At 37.5% G+C, this 19,647-nt stretch overlaps 1 protein-coding gene and 1 pseudogene across 2 annotated transcripts in view; both read right to left on the minus strand.

The window, feature by feature from the left end:
* Positions 1-7,881: 7,881 nt before the first annotated feature.
* LOC145768566 (deoxyribonuclease-1-like) lies at positions 7,882-15,092 on the minus strand. Its single transcript, XM_082580093.1, has 7 exons — positions 14,922-15,092; positions 12,632-12,804; positions 12,018-12,121; positions 11,684-11,796; positions 11,159-11,313; positions 10,322-10,412; positions 7,882-8,229 (listed from the first exon to the last, which is right to left on the minus strand). The coding sequence occupies exons 1-7, from the start codon at positions 15,078-15,080 to the stop codon at positions 8,182-8,184; spliced, it is 843 nt and encodes a 280-aa protein (XP_082436219.1). The 5' UTR covers positions 15,081-15,092; the 3' UTR covers positions 7,882-8,181.
* A 2,439-nt stretch (positions 15,093-17,531) lies between these two features.
* Positions 17,532-19,647, minus strand: part of LOC145768568 (nose resistant to fluoxetine protein 6-like) — a 33,074-nt pseudogene continuing 30,958 nt past the window's right edge. Inside the window, exon 13 of the transcript XR_014288955.1 lies at positions 17,532-19,646. The product of XR_014288955.1 is annotated as a nose resistant to fluoxetine protein 6-like (transcript). The remainder of the gene's footprint in view (position 19,647) is intronic.

The following is a 19,647-nucleotide window of genomic DNA, read 5'->3' on the forward strand; positions in this document are numbered from 1 at the left end:
CTCAACACACGAGCCATAAAGGTTTCTCATCGTCTCAAATAGTAACACAGTGTCCTATGGTTGGCACATCTTAAGTATTGTCTGTAATTTGGTTCAGCCAGTTGTTAAATGCAGTACCACACTCGTGTACAGTTTCGAAGCCACCTGGGATTTTGGTTAATGGGCATGTTACGTTAGGACCAGGTGGTCAGGGTCCTGTTTCTCTACTTCACAAAGGCACTTTTCACCAGCACACCACACCAACGTCAAGAGATTGTTCCAGTTGATGTGCATTTGGTGCAAACGTGATGAAAATCACACAAGCGGTTCTCGAGTTATAAGTGAAATAACCTTAGCCACTAGGTGGCTTTATAGATAAGCAGCAATAGAAAAACGGCCATATCTCAACAGCCGCTCAACATATTTAGATAAGTTTTAGCTCTACCCCCATGTTTTATGGGGTGGGCTATCTGTTTATGAACATTAAAACAAGTTTTGGCTACTACTTTTTGAGCTAAAAAGAAATTAACCTCTTGTCGTTACGCACCGATAAAACCATGATGCGTAAATTAAAAAAAAAATAATTGGGTGGAGGAAAGATTGATGACAAGTTTAGCAAAAGCAGTGTAGTGCTAAAGTCCCAACTTTTAGCCCAAATCACATTTAAATGTAGTGAAAGATGGAAACGTTTTGATGTTTTTTTATTTTCCCTGAAGAGATTCAATACTCCTTTGTGACGTCATAGTCATGTTTGTTTTCCCTTAATCACACCATTGTGCTGTCATAGACATGTTTAAAAGAAGTATGGTTATTGGTTGCACTTAATCCATCCAATTTGAACTAGTTTGCAGAACTTTGAGACTTTAGCACTTTTTTTGTTTTTGCCTAACTTTTCGTCAATCTTTCCTCTGCCCAATAAAAAATTAAAGTTTGCATCATGGTTTTATTGGTGCGTAACGACAAGAGGTCAATTTCTTTTTATCTCAAAAAACAGTAGGCCTAGTTCACAAATGAAATAAGTTTTCATCTTTGATGTTTGTTTTGTATCTTTATCCTGCATTGTGGGAATATGGGTAAAACTTTATTCTTGTCAGGAAAAGCATTATAAAGCATTTATTCATTATGTGAACACTGAGCACTGAGCAGTGCTGAAAAACTCCACTTTAAAGGAAAAATTTCTTCATTCAAGGTTGGTAGAATGGTAGTTACTAGCAATAGTCAACATGGGTGGTGGGCATTTGAAAGGAACATTAACCTAAACCTTTTCTGACAAATGCACTAACTTTTGACAGCTAAAAATATCAGTGATAAGGTCTCTTGCATTATATGTCCCAAATAATCTGCAAGAAGCATCAATGACGAAGTGTCCAATCCAAGATCTTACAACACACGAAAAGAATACTTCTGTTTCAACATTTATAAAGCATATACATCGTTGGTAAGCTATCAGTTACAAAACATGTTTAAACAAGCTATTGGCAATAGCTTGCATTAGCAAATTACCACGTCCACAAACAAGGTAAATGTGTGTACTGAATACTGCCACCTTGTTTTGTCAAAATTTCGTCAACCCATTGAGTGTGTACAAGAATAACCAGTACCACAGTATACTAACATCATAGGCTAACTTCCATAAAAGGAAAAAGAAATTAACTCATCTACATTATGTCATGTATCAAATTTCATTAATTCAATGTTTGTCAGGTCTACTGCCACAAACATGCCAGAGAATGAAGAAGAAAGCGAAACAACATAGGTCCTCATAGGACTATGCAAGAACATATGCTGTCAAACACAAACACTTAGGAATTTCAGCACACCAATAAAACTATTTTTAGTAATTTAATGTTTTTCAAGAGCACTATAATGAAACTAAGCTGTAAATTTCAAAAAAATTGCAACTTTTCCAGAAAAATATGAAAAAAAACAAAAAAAACAAAAAAAACCAAAAAACGAGTGTTTTTTTTGGCTCAAGTTTTTTTTGAAAAAAAACACGTTTTTTTTAAAAAAAAAACGGTTCGTTTTTTTTGCATTTACATCTCTAATCACAGCACACTTGGAACAGTGATACCTTTCCGAGTAAACGTTTTCAAGGCTTGTTTTTGAAATACACGTACACACCAATACAATTCAGCGCTGCTGTGGAACGCATGTTTTCACTTGGAAAGGATATTGTGCGTCCCAAACGCAGCAGCTTAGCAGACAAACGTTTTGAGATGCTTGTGTTTCTACAAGGAAATAACTAATAGCCTACGCTAAGCAGCTAATTACAATGCAGTCTCCAAACATACAGTAATACCTACCCTTTATTTATAGCTATTGTTAGCCTAAACTTGGTTGAAATACTTCCGTTTTGTGAGACCCTGGTTAAAATAGCGCTAGAAATTAGCGCTGACGCTGACGCCGTCAATTTCTTTAAAAGCTGACGCAGTACTTTACGCAATAAAGTTTTTAGGCAATTCGCGCTGACGCTATCAATTTATTTCATTGACGCACACAACACTGTCTGTAAGCTGTTTTTCTTAACAAAGCCTTTGCAGTCGGCTAGACGTAAAGCAAGTAGGCTACGGTATACGGGTAGTTGAATTAACAAGCAACCATGAGCATGTAGTAAGTATCCAGAGCTGATGCTAATAGCGCAATGCAGGTTATCATAACAAGACTTATTGTCATTTCACGGTAAACAGAGATTATTTACGATAAACAGAAGCCCTTCTATTGTCAGATCTTTTAAAAGCCTTCATATCCCCTTCTCTAGATACCCCTGATGTGACGTATAATCGTATATCAACGTAGATCAAAGCAACGATTAAATTAACGAGAGTGCGAAATTCAGGAGATAGGTTATCACTAGGGCCAGTAGCGTAGCTAGGAATTTTGAAAGGGAAGGTTTTGACGGCCGGCGGGCGGTCTGGGGACCCTCCCCCAGAAATTTTTGAAAAATTACTTTGAATTTGATGCATTCTGAGAGCTTTTTCAACAAAAATGTGGGTATAAATATTCCTGTAAAATGGTGTTGTCTGGTGGCATAGCAAAAGTATAAGATCATGTTTTCTTGGGCATTTTTCGGTAATAAAGCTAAGTGTCTATGTTTTCTTGCTGCTAATTCCTGGCTGAGATATTTGAATGTTTGGTATTGGCAAAACTCGCTTTTTTAATCCAGTTTCGTTTAAAATTAGGCAAACTTTGTTTTAGTTAGAGACATAGGGACTGAAAGCATCATTCTCAATATCATGACGTCACACGTGTGCCAAGTGGGGGGTTGTAACCCCCAACTCCCCCCTTAGCTACGCCACTGGGCATAGACAAAGGTTCTTTATCGTTAGAGCGCCATTCTTGTGTATTCGACTTCCATTGAGATTGGTTTTTGAGACTAGTTCGAGCTGCAAAAGACGATTTCATCTTTTCTCGACTCAGATTAACCCAGGATAGGCCTACTATAAATAAACTTGAAACTGCATAATTGGATAGACGCACAGCTTCCACAGAAAAAGATTGTTCATTACTACCAGTCTGAAAGTTAAAAAGTCAAACAAAACATAGCCTACTCTCATTGCGAAACAAGATTTTCCATGAAAACGAAAAATGACGCATAGCGCGTGACGCTTCAAATCGTCAAAAAAGTTGACAGCCGTATCATTTCCGCCAACTAAAAAATAAACTGACGGCGCTAGCCTCAGTGTCAACCAATATTAACCCATGAATTCTACCGCATGATCTATGTGTAAGAGACTCCACGGTGTCTCTGGAACCGCCATGATTGAACATGGGTTTTAGATTGCTGTTTGCCACAGGCGCTACACTTGTGGCAAATTCCGTTATGTTCCGATCTATATTTGACCAGTAAACAGAAGTTCTTGCCAACTGCTTCATTCTCTCAATGCCGAAATGTCCCTCGTGAAGTAACTAGTCCACCCCGTTAGCTCAGTGGTTACGCTCACTGCTCAAGATCACGCCGCGCAAGTTTTACTCTCTGGGGGTATGCGCTTGAGCAACGCATTTCAGGACTACTCTCCATTCAGCGGCACCTAGTGAATGGAATAATTCCACGGCAACAACACTTCGACAATCGGAAAACTTCACTCTGCCAATCTCGGTAACCGGCCCTGCGTATGCGAAACTACCAGGAATAACCGTTCAATAACCATTTAAGGCTTTGTCAGTCCGAGGATAAAGATTCAAAACCAAACCAAACTGAATGACAAAGTTTGGGGAAGATGACCACTCTGGAACCGTAACATAGACACCCGTAACAAGTAAAAAGAGAGTCTGCAGACTTACGGAACGGTTCAACGAGGTCTTGTGGAGAAAACTTGACCAACCATCCTTCATGAATGAAACGCATTAGGCTACCGTAGAAATTACAAAATGTTTAGAGGATTTTTAACGTAGTGAGGCAGCACTTGAGGTCTGGACCTGCAAATCTAGAGCATCGATACTCGATAGTAGATACGACATCAGTATAATCCCCAGTTAATTTCTTCTTCATCGAAGACTTGATTATCTCCTGCTGGTAAGCCACTCAGAGCATCAGCATTTTGATGATCCTTTCTTCGTCTTCCTATACTCAATAGTAGCCTATGTGTAACTTAAATTGCGACAAAAAGAATGTTCAACGGGTCAAACGATTTGCTGCCAAAAAAGGTGTCGATTTGGTCGGACCAAAAAGACTAAGCAATGGTTTATGATCTGTGACCAAAATGAAAGATCTACCAAACAGATATTGATAACATTTTGTGCTGTGTATTTAAGAAATTTGTTCTGTAGGCTACCTTATTCGTATGTATGATCTGGGCGGTGTCATGAGGCAATGAGGTTTTTTATAGCATAACTATGAGCTTTTTAAATTACCTACAATTTGCAAGACTATTTTGTCACGCCATTTTTATAAACTGTAGGCCATAAACATTTCTATTGGCAAAAAAAACTTGAAACATAAAATAAGCGTGTAAGTAACATATTGCAACTCACGTTACTGCTGTGTCTGTGCGAATCCAATTTGACCACTTCCAGTATTTTCGTCGCATTATCTACAGTAGGTTACTTCGTGAACAGGGGTGCATTCCTAAAAATTTTTTTGGGGGGGCTCTAACACTTAGCTGTGTTGTTATAGACAAAGTATGTATAAGTAATCGGTGTAGGTTAGCCAACAATGTTTACCTTTTTTAAAAAGAAACACTGTTCAGTTTGTTTTTACCTCTGAACATCATGTCGAAAAACAACCCATGCTTAAACATAGCTTGAAGTACAGAAAAAGCAACAAAACGTGAAAACGTGGTTGAATCCGATATAAAATTATAAGTTTGAAATTTGGTTTGGTTGCTACACTGTAGGCCTAATCTCCTTTGCTTTTTGTTTACTGCGTAGGCCTACACAGGCTACACTTAAAACTCGATTTGCATGAGCTAATTCCAATCTCTTAACTCAATTGCAAACTTATTTGTATGAGCCAATCCTAAGCACACTTGCAAAAACATTGACTGCAATAGGAAAGTAAGGAAATGCAATTCTTGAAATGAGCGCTTTGTGGTTGCAGATTTGCTAGTAAGAACCAATAAACTGCCAATGTGACAGTTACACTAAAATCTCATTTAGTTATTTACGAACAGTTTAAAAAACTCCAATTACAGCAAAAGCATATTCCAAGTTGGTGCAAACGAGATTACACGAAGCAAATAGCCTGTCTGCCAGGTCTTTGGTTTTATGGGCTAAGTTATAAGCACCACGACAGTCCTTGATTTCAGCCAGCAAACAGTTTTTGCACACATCTGAGTTCATTCAATGTGGTCAGCTTAGAATGCTTAACTTAAATATCCACAGCCGACCGATGAGTCTGCAACCACTTCTCAGTTGCCGCAGTGCCATTTCATAAATGAGGAGGTGATCCATTGATGCTGATGAACAACAATGCTGAAACAAGTGATATGGTCAGCCGTGATCGTAGCTGTGTGATGACCAAGTTCATTTGTGAAAATCCACCTTCGGCTTCAGCAGAACTTATAGCAATCATGTTTAGTACTACGTTCTTGAGCAACTTTATCGTATCTGGTATATGACAAGGATTGTCAACATACAATCGGAAATAGGAGTGATAACATGAAATCTCTCCTCCATTTCGATTACGATCAAAAGAAGGGTAGTCTCTACGTCGAGCTTTGAACTGGCCCAGTGTTATGCTTTTAAAGGAGTAGTTTTTTGTACTACCGAGACTCAAGTTAACAACTTCATCAAAAGAATACTTTCCTTCGTGAACAGCTTTTTTTTATTTGAAATAGAGAATTCACAGTCCATTTGACATGACGATTTGCTACTACGAAGTTGATATTCCCAGTCTGGAGAGTTTCTGACAAAAGTGATAATTGCCGGAGACAATCTTTTAAAAGCGCCAGATCTTCTACGAATTCCTTGGTGGTCATTTTGATGGGACCTAATCAGGGAAAACGGCGATTGCTATCAACTTATGTTCGTGTTTTTTTGCGGTTCTGTTGTGAGAAAGCTGTTAAAGTGTTACTTGTTCAGTCGAGAAGTTGTTGTTCAGCCAGAAAAGCTGAAAAATGGAAGCTTGAACGAGCCCCCCCTGAGCCCCCCCTACATCAAGCCTTTTCGTATTTCGGGGGGCTGAGCCCCCCCGAGCCCCCCCCAGGAATGCAACCCTGTTCGTGAAGTGTTGTGGAGTCCGCAGCACAATAAGCTGTTATGTTTCTCGGCAGTCGAGTGTAGCAAGAATTCAGCCATAGACAATTGTTTCGCCCGTGAGGCTGGGCTCATCAGTAGCCTATCGCACAGAGCCGTTGACTGGATTTTTCGGGCCCGGTACCAATTTATTTTCGGGCCCCCTTCATCGACAAAGTTATGAATATAAAGATTGTGTACAAACTTTTATTGATGTCGTTTAAGCATGGTCATTTAACAAATCTTGCGTAATCTTAAAATTTCCTGAACCGCAAAACTTACTATCTCTATCTAGCGGTTGCTTTTTTAAACTTTTATTTGTCACATGGCGCTAGAGTGTTACTTTCCGATTCCATTGATGTTTAACTGGTCATTCTAGGCTCACCAGAAAAGAATTTATAGCACTGCAGATAGTCAGAAAGTTTCCAATTTGATTTCGGAAAGGTGTTTGGGCCTAGGTCAAACATTTGTTGATTGCTGCAATCGGAAAAGCGGTTTTGGTCCAATTTTTAGTGCAGAAATAGGGATAATAATCTTCTTACATTTGCCATTTCTGCTTTTGAGTTTGAACAAATATTAGCTTGTTTATTTTGAAATTCGTGTTTCGGGTAATATTCGTGGTTAGGGAAATCACTATACTAGACTAAATTCTTAGTTTACTGTTTGGTGGCAAAAGTGGCTATTTTACCACCAGAAAGCTGAAGTGGGCCCGGTACCCAGAAGGGGGCCCGGTACTTTATCATCTGACAGCTGAAAGGGCTGTTTTAACCTCTGATGGCAATTCCTTTAGATCTGATTATATTAAGATCTTGATAATGTTTGAAGTCGCGGGAAATTTTTGAAATCCGGGCCCCTTAAATATTCCGGGCCGGGTCCAAAAGTACCACCTAGACCCTCCTGTCAACGCCCCTGGTATCGCACCACTATTTCCTGCCACATAGCCTAGTTCTCAACCGCTGTTTTAATCAGTCAATTGATTGAATCCTTACCTTTGTGGAAAGAGAACAACTAAACTATAGCTGTCGCCAAGGATATGCACAGTCGAGGAGCGATATCCTGGCGTCAGCACTGCCTGACTACTCACTTTTGCACAGGTAGCATTAATTCTGTTTGTAGTTTTTGATTCCTTTTGTAACTTTGACTATTCCGAAAAGTTAATATTGTTTTCTGATGTAATCGAATGATAACAGTATTATTTCTGTCAGACTGCAATTGTCATTGGAAATAATGTTCCTTGGCACTTCGTACACTGTAATAGCGCCATCCAGACAAACGCAAAGAGCACGAAGCAAAACTAAATATGCCATGAAAGGTTGCGGTATCGAAATCCACTATTGACGCGTTGCGCACAGTGAGAGCGATTGGCTCGAACGACAATTGTATCGATGTGCCCTTAGCAAGTTGAACAATACAATTTTTAGCTACCGGTTTTCTAAAAAGCATCGGAACACGATAAGCCAGATAAAATAAGCTTTTCTTTCTGTCAGCGGGCAAACTGTCGAGGAATTGGGATAGGTCTCCCTGATCAGCCTACATAAGGGTGAATTCTATCGGATAGTGGTCGCTAACACGTCTCGTCTGCAAAAACAAATTACTAGTTCAGTAAAATTTAACTAACACAAAGCCAACTAAGATATTATAACCATGTTAAGAATAGGTTATAAAAAGCGTAAACATAAAATATTTATCCCATTGTAAGTAAAGCTGCAGATAAAGGTACCGTAGATAGCCTAGGCTAAATGGACTGCATGTATAGAATGCATAGCCTAAATGGCAACCTAAAAATAGGTTAGGTATGAATTAATTTTAGTCTATGCAAATTGTATGCTAATTCAATACTTGTAGCCTAATTCAGTTTTTCCTACTCCGCCCCAATGCTAAACCTGCTGTGTGATTGAAAAAGCCATTAGGCCTATAGGTCAAGCCATGTTTGAACAATGCGATTAGGTAGCTTACCATAAATATGGCGTTTACCTTACCCGTTCTTCTTGGAGAGGCCCTTTAGTCGGTTTATGCACCAGCTCAGTGGCCGAGTGGTTTCGCCTTCGGCTCTGGTGCTGGTAGATCTGAGATCGATTCCAGGTCGGGTCAAACCGAAGACTTTAAAAACGGTACCGATTGTGTTCTATCGTGCATAGCGCAGTGAGAATGAGTCGGGTAATAATGTGATAACATCGTAAACCTGATACAAATCAAAAATGAGCCCTGTCGCTAAAAGACCTTAGCTGTTGTAGAGCGACAATAAATAAAACCATAACATTATTATTAGTCGGTTTATGCGCTTTCATTTTTCTGGTCAATTAGGCAATTTTGCTTTTCTTTTGAATCCGTTTTAATAGATTGGTTGACCAAACTTAAAACAACGCTAAAATGAAATCTCCATTTCAAATATGCTAAAACAAATGATAAATGCCAATTTACCAACTTTGTCTCATGTTTTTTCTAGTGCATAGCCGTAGGAGTAAAACATTTTGAGGAGCGAACAGAATTTTCCCAAATTTTTCAAAACTTGAGCAAATTTTGTCTTTGTAGGCTATAGCCTAATATACAGTATATTTTCAAAAACTCAAAATTACTCACAATCTCTGAGGTACCGTAGTGCATTTTAGTAACTCTACAGTCATCAACTTGGCCATGTACGAAAACACAAGCAACAAAACGTAGGCTACCGTAAAACAGAAAAACAAAGCTGAATTAACTTAAAAGATTGTAATGGGGCCTGGCCGCCACACCACCATGCCCACGTGGCTCAGATTTTCGGACTGCATACCATATTACCTACCAATGTCCTGTTTACTGACTCCTGACTGGAGCAGGATATACATATGTGGACCTAACAACATTCGATAAACACACAATTCATTGGCTGCTGTGCCTGGACATAACAACGTGACCTGGGGCGGCCTCTAACGAAAGAAGAAGATAGCTGCCGTAGCCTACTGTATATACAGAGATGTACGTATAGCTGTTGTTTGCATTTTAATTTTGCAGTTGAAAAAATGGTTTCAATGGGCAAAGACATAGCCTATTGAAACCAAAACGCAGCAAAATGTCAGATGAACACTTTCAGATGCTTGTGTTTCTTCGTGGAAATCCAAAATAAAACTTGTTTGTTTCGAGTGGTTTATACCGCGTGAATGTTTGGCTCCTAGCAAACAAAATGAGTTTACGCTAGTGTTTGCGCTGACGCAAACGCCGCCAACTTCTTTTACAAGTTACGTTGACGCATACGGCGTATGGTTTTTCGAACGTTTGCGTTTACGCTGACGGCGTCAATATTTTTTGTATACGCGAACATCACTTCTTATATAGAAATATTTTCAAGAGGTTGTTAGGCTATTCATAAACAAGCACCATTTGTCAATTTTTATCAAAAAGAACTTAATTTTCAGCGTTTTATTATTTTTCATCAAACCAACCATCAAATTTCTTTTCTTCCTTTTATTATTTTTTTTTTCTTCGTTTTTTTTCCAGCTCTATAGCTACAATTGTTGACATTTTATACACAGTAGTGGCAGAAAATTCAGATAAGCAAAGGTAATGTTTTGTACAGTTGAAGTTGATGTTAATTAGATTACCATATTTTTATCACAAAAGGGACAATTTTTTTTGTAAAAATTACCCTGGTAACATTATAACTATGCATATATAAATCTCGATGTAAACTCACCAATTTTGAGGTCAGATGGTACTGAGAATCAAAATGAAAAACTCTTGCGCAGCAAGCGTTTTTCTGCAGTTCATCACCAGTAAGAATTATTCTGGATTGAAAAACAACGTAGCATCGAAAAACATGACAAAGTTAAAACTACTCACTTACGTAGTTGATAAGAAAAAAAGAAACAAGACAATATTCTTTTCTGACAACCTTTGTTATATTGTAAATTAAATTTAAGAACAGTAGGTCTCTATAGATTAATTGTCACTTGATTGAATGTGCGAGAATTTTCATCCTTGGACGTTGAAATTTGAAAGCGTCTTTACTTTACCAGCTTAATCTTGGCGATTTCGCATAGCCTGCTAGGAGAGGACGACCGGATTTAGATAAAAATAGACCGAATGCTATTTCAATTTTGGGGCACCCAGCCTCAACCATAATAGCAATAGAGACGAGTAAGCTAGTTCAAACAACCACTGATATCACAGTAAATTAGTGATGGAGAAATGTGCACCGCTAGTGTTGAAATTAACCATTTGAAGAATTTGAACCAAAGTTTGCAATCTAAATTGTAAACATGTTGTGAAGTATTACTGCAAAATAGAAAATGTTAGTTAAACAAAATAATTGCACGTTATTGTTAAGCTGTGTGCTTCAAGGAAATATTGAACTTACAAATTTTGTATTGCCTTTATAAGAAATGCTAATATAGTGCAGTAGATAAGTAGAGCCTACATGGAAGCTGCTTGACAATACGGTGATCACATAATTTATAGATCCACCATATATTTTCTCACTACAAATAGTCAGGTTTAAAACACAGAAGAAATGAATAGTCTATAGCCTAACCTGTCGTATGCACAATGAGTTCTTGTTGTGGTTGTGTCAACAGAATCTGGAATCAACCATTTGAATCTGTGATCCATTCTTAGCCTCACTCTATTCCAGCATGACTTGCACACGTATTTGCAGTCAGCATTTAAATCTCCCGCAATAATTGCATTCTGAAAAGAAAAACGACTTCTGATAAAACATCATCCTGAAAAAATCTACCATAATAAATATCGCTCGGGATTAAGTCCATCTGATAAATATCCTCGCCATACAATACTGTAGCCTATATCTAATAAGTTAATTATCCTCCAGAAAAAAATCTAACTTTGTAGGCTACATATCGACTCTGGATTTAGCCTTTTTGATAATTATTTCGGCCCATGAAAAATTGTTAGCCTAATAATTAGTGGGATGATGTGTTTTGGGTGTAGGCCTATAGTTATCAGGGTGGACTTTTTTCTGATTCATGTTTACCAGGGTAGATTTTTTACCAATTTATCAAAACAGCCAAACTCAGTATTGACAGTTATACACACTTACGGGACCATAATACTTTTCTGATTTCTCATATACATCAATCAAGTAATTCATTTCTTTGATTGCATCTCTTGGTTTCGCATGTAGTGCGATCATTGTAAATTCTTTGACAATACCTGAGAAAACAGTGTGATTTTGTATTGGCCATAAAAAATTATAGAAAAATTGTAAGGCTATTTACTGTATTTAGTGAAACAGTTATAGCCTAGTCACCAAGTAAGCTAATTAGTAGGCTAAATATTTGGCATGTAGATAATGCAGGTAGAACAGGTAAAAATTGTCACCAATAAGTAGGCTACGGTATCTATAAATAAAATTGCTTTATCAAATGATCTACCTTTGTTGTCGATTCTTCGAAATCTTACCACTAAAGGTTCTCTTTCAAACACGTCCTTTTCATCATTTTCTTCATACTCAGATATAATCTCCACTTTGTCTTTCCTAAAGTTGGACATTGATCGATATAACTTTATTATATAAATTATTAGTTTTAAGTGTAATTTCATATTGCATGAAGGCCCTAAACCTAAACAGCAGGCTATAAGTAGTCTACCTTAGCACATGCAGTGATTTTACGGGCCAACAGCTCATTCTTGCAAAAGCCTTTCCTCGGTGTAGGCTGCATGCGACCTATACATACTGTTACTGTAGTACCGGTAAAAGGTTGGGCCGGTAGCGTAGAGTTTAAGGGGAACAGGGGGGAGTCACGTGCTCCCAAATCATTTTGAAGTTAAAGAGTTTTTTAAACATTTAAACTAATTAAGTTTTTAAACAATTACTCAAAACCTTGACTGTTTTTTTATGGAAATTTTGTATAGCAATTTTGATGTAACCTGAAGATACGAAAGCAAAAAAGTAAAAGTATTATATCCTCCGATTCCCTTATGCAATCCCTCAATTAAGAAAACGTATTATTGCATTTATGCATAATCACTATAATCAGTAACACACCTGAATATAAATCCGTACTGCTCTTTTGATGAAGTCCTTCCAACTCTAAGACCTGTTACAAAGTTAAACTGATCGCTGTGCAATGAATTAATAATGGAGACTAGCCTTGGGAAAGCGGTTTGCTTAGAATCTCTTATCTCTTGTACTAAAGCAATGTCATACCGCGAAAGGACCTACAAAAATAAACACAAGTGGTCTTTAAATTAATGGCTCCACTCTCTTTCAACTTAGGGTAGATTAATTTCCACCGGTAGCCTAATTTTTTGCAGTCCCAATCGAAGATTTTCAATGCAAAGCCAACGTGCGTTATGCGATATTAATATCGTTAGTAGGCTAAGGTATGGGAATTAAATTCGATATTCGTCTGCGAAAAAGTGTGAACACTAGTTTAGTGCTCTAACGCCAACAACATAGTGCTGACTCCATTGTTCCAAATTGTTCTCAACTGCATTAGGCTACAGTAAAATTAGCTCAGTGGTTACGCGCCCGGCTCAAGATCACGCGGCACTGGTTCGACTCTCGGGATGTGCGCTTGAGCAACGCACTTTTAGAACTGCTCTCCATTCAGCTTAAAATCCCAAAATAAATGACTTCAAAAGGCATTGTCAGAACAGCCATAGAGCATTAATTTTGCTGCACATTATCCCATTTTGGAGATTAGTTAAAGTAGGTAGTATTCGAACTTAAGCAAAGATCGGAGCAGAGTAAAAAAGCTTTCAATAAATGGATAACAGCCCATGCCCCACACCAATGCTGCTAGTTTTGTGGCAGCTCAATAGATTGTTAAGCGAGGAAAGCCGTACACAGATAGAGATGACGGCTTAAAAAAGAATTGTTCGGCACCGTAGCAAAGAAACTGTGGTCTGATCTACTTGAAATACATATATTACGTTTTGTGGCTCTCAGCTGGTCATATCTGCCAAAATATGTAACAGAATCGCTCTTTTGTTAAAAAAGGTTGCCGACCACTGCTATAGCCTATAGCAGGAAAGCTTTTTCAAGAGCACGATGCCGTGTAGTGTATCACATCAGGGGATAACTTTTCCAGCAACTTTTCGATTTTCATCACAACGTTGCTATTCCACCGCTGACTTCGTTATTTATTGTGCTCAATTCAAGTCAATGGAGATTCTAAATGGTTGTATATCTTTTCGCAATTTGCATCCGGCCCGCAGCTGTTAATCTCGCAGCAATCCGGCCCTCAGAGAAGAAAGTTTGGTGACCCCTGATCTATTTATTTAACTTCTTTACAAATTCGGGATCTAGAATCCTTAGCTGATCGGTGGTTTATCAGCTGGGATCTTACATATTTTTAGCGGTAAATTGAGCCACAGGTGGTCCATTGTAATTAATAAACATCAAACAGCTCACATTATAAATGAGCAAAGATGCTCTTGAACCTGTGATAATATTGTTCATTAAACTTAAACCACATTCACATTCTGCTGTCGAACAAGGTAAAGTTGGAATAGCTGTCAAGAGAGGCTTCAAATTATTGGGCACAATTTGAACTTTTTCATTAAAGTCTCTTAATCTATGGATTGACGGTATTTCATCAATGTCAAAGCGTCTACAAATTCTTCTCACCTATGCTTCTCCATGACGCAAATTTAATATCCTTCTATCATTTTTTCAGATTGCAAAATAGCAATATCAACCAGTAGCTTATCATTGTCAGTATCGGCTTTAGCGCAAAGTCTCATTTGCGTTCTGCTAACAATGCTCTGGATGAATTGATTCGCGTTAATTAGCACCATTTTAAAATTCTGCATCAGAGGAATATTTCTAACGTTAAATTAATTATCCTTCGCTGCTAAAGTCAACTGTGTTTTTTCTCCGGACCTTCCTTGAAACTCTCAATAGTTCGTATTGTCCTTTTTAAACCAGAGGGTATAGGCTACTATTGTTGCTCGAAAAAGCAGAGAGTAGGCTATAGGCTACTGCGTAGCCTATACCCTCGAATACAACACTGGGTGCACTGGAGGAAAGAAAAGCAAGCAAAGATCACTTTTCTGGACGTGGCAAAAATGAGCGACATCGAGAAGGTTCCTCTTCTGGCAATTTCAAGAGACCTCGTATCTTCAAGAACAAGGAGATTTCTGTGCTATCGTTACTACGCCATTTCTTCTCTGCCACGACTGGTGGCATAGTAACGAGAGTTGACTGCATTACCAAATAATCTATTATTTAAATAGGCCTATTTAGGTTACAGCTGCATACTTTTGAGGTAGTCTGCCATATAAAATATTGCACATAGGCTTGCCAGATACAGTAGGCTACAATACCTCACCTTTTGCAAAACATCAACCCGCTCTGACGTTCTCATTTTGCTTTGGCCGAATACCCTTACATTGAATGCTCCAATCAGAAGTCCATCATTTTCGTTTGAAAATACCACGTTAGAAAAAATAAAAAGTAACAGAAAAAAGTGTCTAACAATTCTTTGCATAATTAATTATCATATGCCTACATATAAAAGATCAATTAAAAAAGTTATAGACGCCAACTCGTTTTTTTAAACGGCTTTGCAAATTTGAATTTTTCTCCACTAATCAGAAACATGAGCTGATGTCCACAAAGAATAGGCTACCTGTTTCTTCGGATGAACAAATCTCTTCTTTTTCAGACAAAAATGCTATAAAATAACTTTCAGCACAGCACCCTAATGGTAAGTTGGATAACTTGACTACTAAATCCAGTCAATTGTTTGCAGTAACATTTTGTTACCTTATCCTACCAAATTTAATTTCAAAAATTGAACTACTGATCGCCAAGACCTGTGTGATGGCCAAAACACTAGTGATTACTGGATGGTCTGAAAAGCTGGTGAGGAGGTTGATTGCCCATTTTAGTGTAAACAACCAGAAAGGGTTCATTCTTTCCAGTTAGTGTTCGTTGATCACGGAGGTAAGAACTCGTATCACTAGGCTACTATAAAACGGTGGGGAGTGGCTTGAATAACTGTCGCAAGAGCAAGTAGGCTATGCCTAATAGCCAAAACTTCGATGTCTATAGTTATTGACATGCTATTCTTGTCTGGCCAAAAATAACCTAAGAGAAGCAAGTGCGATTTTTAAGTCAGCTGAGCTGCAGACTAATGATTGCAGGCCTATAAAGTGTAGCTTCAGCAGCTCACCAAGATAATGCAGTGCACAGCACTGAAAAACAAAACAAAAGATGTTTCCGGCGTTTCAGAAAAATATCTAACGTAAGCTATTCTGGATGGTGTATCCTGTATGACTTGAAAGGAAATTATGAGGAAGCTAATTTATATTACGCTACACACAAACTTTGCTTTTAGTTTTACCCTAAACGCCCATAGATGTTTCAAAGATTAACACCAAGCGCTACTGTAGCTTAAGCTAAAGCCTACACCTCTGTAGGTCTCCAAGGGTCCGGCTTGACATAGAAAGTTGCCATATCTTTGGATCTGTGATCTTTTATAATAATGGTCATAAAACACATCCAAATGTTGTAGCTGCACATTGCACAAATGTTCTCCCCCATCATCATGATGATGATTTGGAAAAATTACACACTGGCAGGCTTTCTTACATTATTTTTTCTGCAAAGTAACTTTTGGGGGAGAACATTTGTGCAGCTACAACATTTGGATGTGTTCTATGACCATTCTTTTTATAAAAAAATAAATAAAGAAGTTTTCCACATAAGTGACTGTATTTGTTAGAAAAATTATGGCATTCGTTTTTGAATTCTAAAGGTGTGGTGCTTATGAATTTCTTTAAGGAGCATAATAGGCTAATATCCTGTCGATTATATGAACTGTTGTTGAAAATTGAATTTAATACATGACGCAAATCAAATATTATATGATGCTTTCTGATGTGAATCAACAAAACTGTATATGAAGATTGAAAAGCAATATACTTAGGAAGTTAGGCTTTGATTCCTTGAACAAAACGATTCCAATTAGGCCAAAACAAGCCTAGTCAAAGAGTAATTCGGAGTGTAGAAGCAACATTGCGAGTAAACACAAAATATTGATTTGTTATATAAGACCTTTTGTGTATACAAAACTTTAGTGAAACGCTTCCTGAAGTCGTGTTGTGAGTGAAGAATACGAGTGTTCGGGTTGTTCTCATGCACCGCGTAACTTCACGTTTGTTTATTCACTGTTTTTAAGCGAAATTAGTTAAATTCTGAGACGAAATACTTTCGTTTCAAAGAGCTTTATCAAAAATCAATAAATTAAGGAAACTTGAGGGTGGAATTAATTATTTGTCAGTGCATAACTCAGTGAAGTAGCTAGAAAGAAAACTTTAGAGAGGCAAAAGCAACTGTTGGGAGAGGCAATTTCACTATTTGCAATAAACATTTTGTTTGAAAATATAGCTGCTCAATGCAGCCATACATTTATGAAATGCCATTCAACATGCATTGCAGACCTTAACGCAATGTCATTAAAATGTTGTAATAACCATTAAAAGAGCATTTTTGGAAGTCTCTTACAAGTTAGCAGTTGTGAATTGAGCAAATGGCAGTTGAGCAAGTGACAACTGAGTTAGCAAAATTTCAGCAAGTGACTGAAAGTGCCAAAAGATGAAACTGAGCAAGCCGTAACTTGGCATGTCACAAGTCAGCAAATTCAGTTTAGTAAGCGATGACCAAGCAAGTCAGAACTGAGCAAGTGAATCTCATTTGCTGACTTGGATAGTAGCTGAATTGTACTTGCTGAGTTGTCACATTCCGAGTGGTCTAACGACCTTTTTCGGGGGGACAAGATAACATTTTTAAGGGAGAAAGATTTTTTAAGGAGCGATTGCACCCCCAACCTCCTGGTGGCTGCGTCCCTGGCATGAAAAAACTGTTTGCTGTTAAACAGCTAAACCTAGCGAGTGTTTTTAGATTACACTAAATAAATAAACTTGTTATTTCACTGACTGTTTTGCGTTTGATATTTAATACATCAATGTATTTTTTTTTCGTTTTGACACAAAACGGTAAAACAATTTTATAAAAAATGACATTCAGAAAATACAAATTACCATTTGGATGCGATGATAACTTCATAAATTACAATGCTACAAATCACTATTTTCTTCTTGAAAATACACGAAGAACTACAGAAAGAACTTTAGTGCATGAACAAACACTCAATAAAAAAAAATCAGTAGGCCTACAGAACTTCGAGAAACCAGTTAATGCATTTCAAACACATGTAAAATCAGATATATGATGAATTACAGAACTTCAAGGCTTGAACGTTTAAAAGAACTTATTACAGAATACTGGAGAAAGCAATTAGCAATTCTCTGACGAAATATGCTATCGATGGCAGTAGTAGATTTGGGAGGGTACCCAGTTACGTGTAGGCCTACTCCAAAAATTAAAAAAAAAAAAATTTTTTTTTTCGCCTAACCGAAGTGTGTTTTGAATCATTACTTGAATTATTACTGGATGAAACATTGAGAATAAAATGCAACATTCTGAGGTAAAAACATTGTTCACTCGTTTCGGTAAAAACATTGTTCACTCATATGAAGTTTCTAAAATTGTCGCGTTAATTGAGGTGATAGGTGAGCTACTGTATATGTTCTTTAATGGAATGAATTTTCAAAACTTAGATACCACGTGAAAAACATGAAAGACACAGAAAAAGATTTGCGCACCATGTTGCGAAATTAGCAAAGCAGAAATAATTGCAACTTTTTTAACAAATTATAAATGCAAAAATGTCAATGCAAACTCTCTAACCTCTTGACCTTCAACACAGTGATATTGAGCAATAGCTCAGCCAGTCGATCAGTCTCTTTGCATTGATTAAAAGGTTAGTGAAAAAAGCAGCAATTTACTGATTGGTGCACATGAATGTGTCCCTTATCAGTCATGCAACATTGAAAGTCGTTTTTGTATGCAGTTTAGCCTAATCCTTTTGTTAAACATTTTCTGTTTATTTATTCAAAAAACCAGACAGTTTCTGCTAACTGTACTTTGTCGAATGGTGATGGTGCCAAATCGCTGTTAGAAATAGCAAGCAGTAACAATTGCAGCTTTCCCAACAAATTACAAAGGCAAAAAAATAGGCAAGTAGGCTGCCCAAACAGTATCTACTACAACACTGCCTACTTTTCACTTCAAAACTTTGTCAAAAAAAAAAATGCTTAAAATTCTTCAGTCGCGGTCAAAAATGGTTCCAAAGGAAACTTTGATTTTAAGTTCAATTCTGCAGAGAATTATCTTTTTCAACACGGTCAAATAGAAAGTATTTCTTTTAAACAAAAAACATTATTGTGTCACAAAACACGCAAAAGGGACCAAAACAAAGTAAACTAACAAAAAAACTAACTTAGTTGGTCAGAGCTGAGGTGACTCCAATTATTTTATTCTAGACCCGCCACTTGCGGGTGGTATAATACATCATGACAGACATGGTAGAAGAATTACTGAAGCCAAACTGACATTTTAGTGCGGTGTTTTTATGGAGTACTATATGCAATAATGCAAGGCACCTTACAAGGTAGACACGTAGGTGCAGAAATAACGCTGTAAAAGCTAGCTGTAATAATTAATATACGCAATCCAACCAAATCTTCAAGGATTTTCTACTACAATATACTGTAAAAGTGTACAAGAACAACTTCCAGATTCAGCTTGAAGAAATGATCGAAGAGTGTAGTGATAAAAGTTCAAAAACAATGAGTGGTTGGAAATGAAGGAAAGACCTTAAAATAACGTGCTATGAAACATATAAAACGATATGAATTGACGAAATTGAACTTGCGATGATGTCAATGACAGATAAAAATGGAGGTTGCAATGCAAACAAAGAGACAACCTTGATATCTCAGGTCCTTGCTGAAAAGGGAAATGAAATAAGATTCTTAGAACATAAGTGGCTACTGCTAAGCAGAAGTAGGCATTGTCTCTGAAGTTTGTATTGGTGCTAGAGGTTGCATTTGTCGTTTGTTCTGCATCAGCTTCATCAGCTCAATGACGGGAAATTCAACGAGCATCGCAGTGACGTAAGCAAGAAGAGTAGTGACCACAAAAGCCGC

The sequence above is a fragment of the Aplidium turbinatum genome, chromosome 4 (assembly GCF_918807975.1).
Source record: "Aplidium turbinatum chromosome 4, kaAplTurb1.1, whole genome shotgun sequence".
Classification (NCBI taxonomy): Eukaryota; Metazoa; Chordata; class Ascidiacea; order Aplousobranchia; family Polyclinidae; genus Aplidium; species Aplidium turbinatum.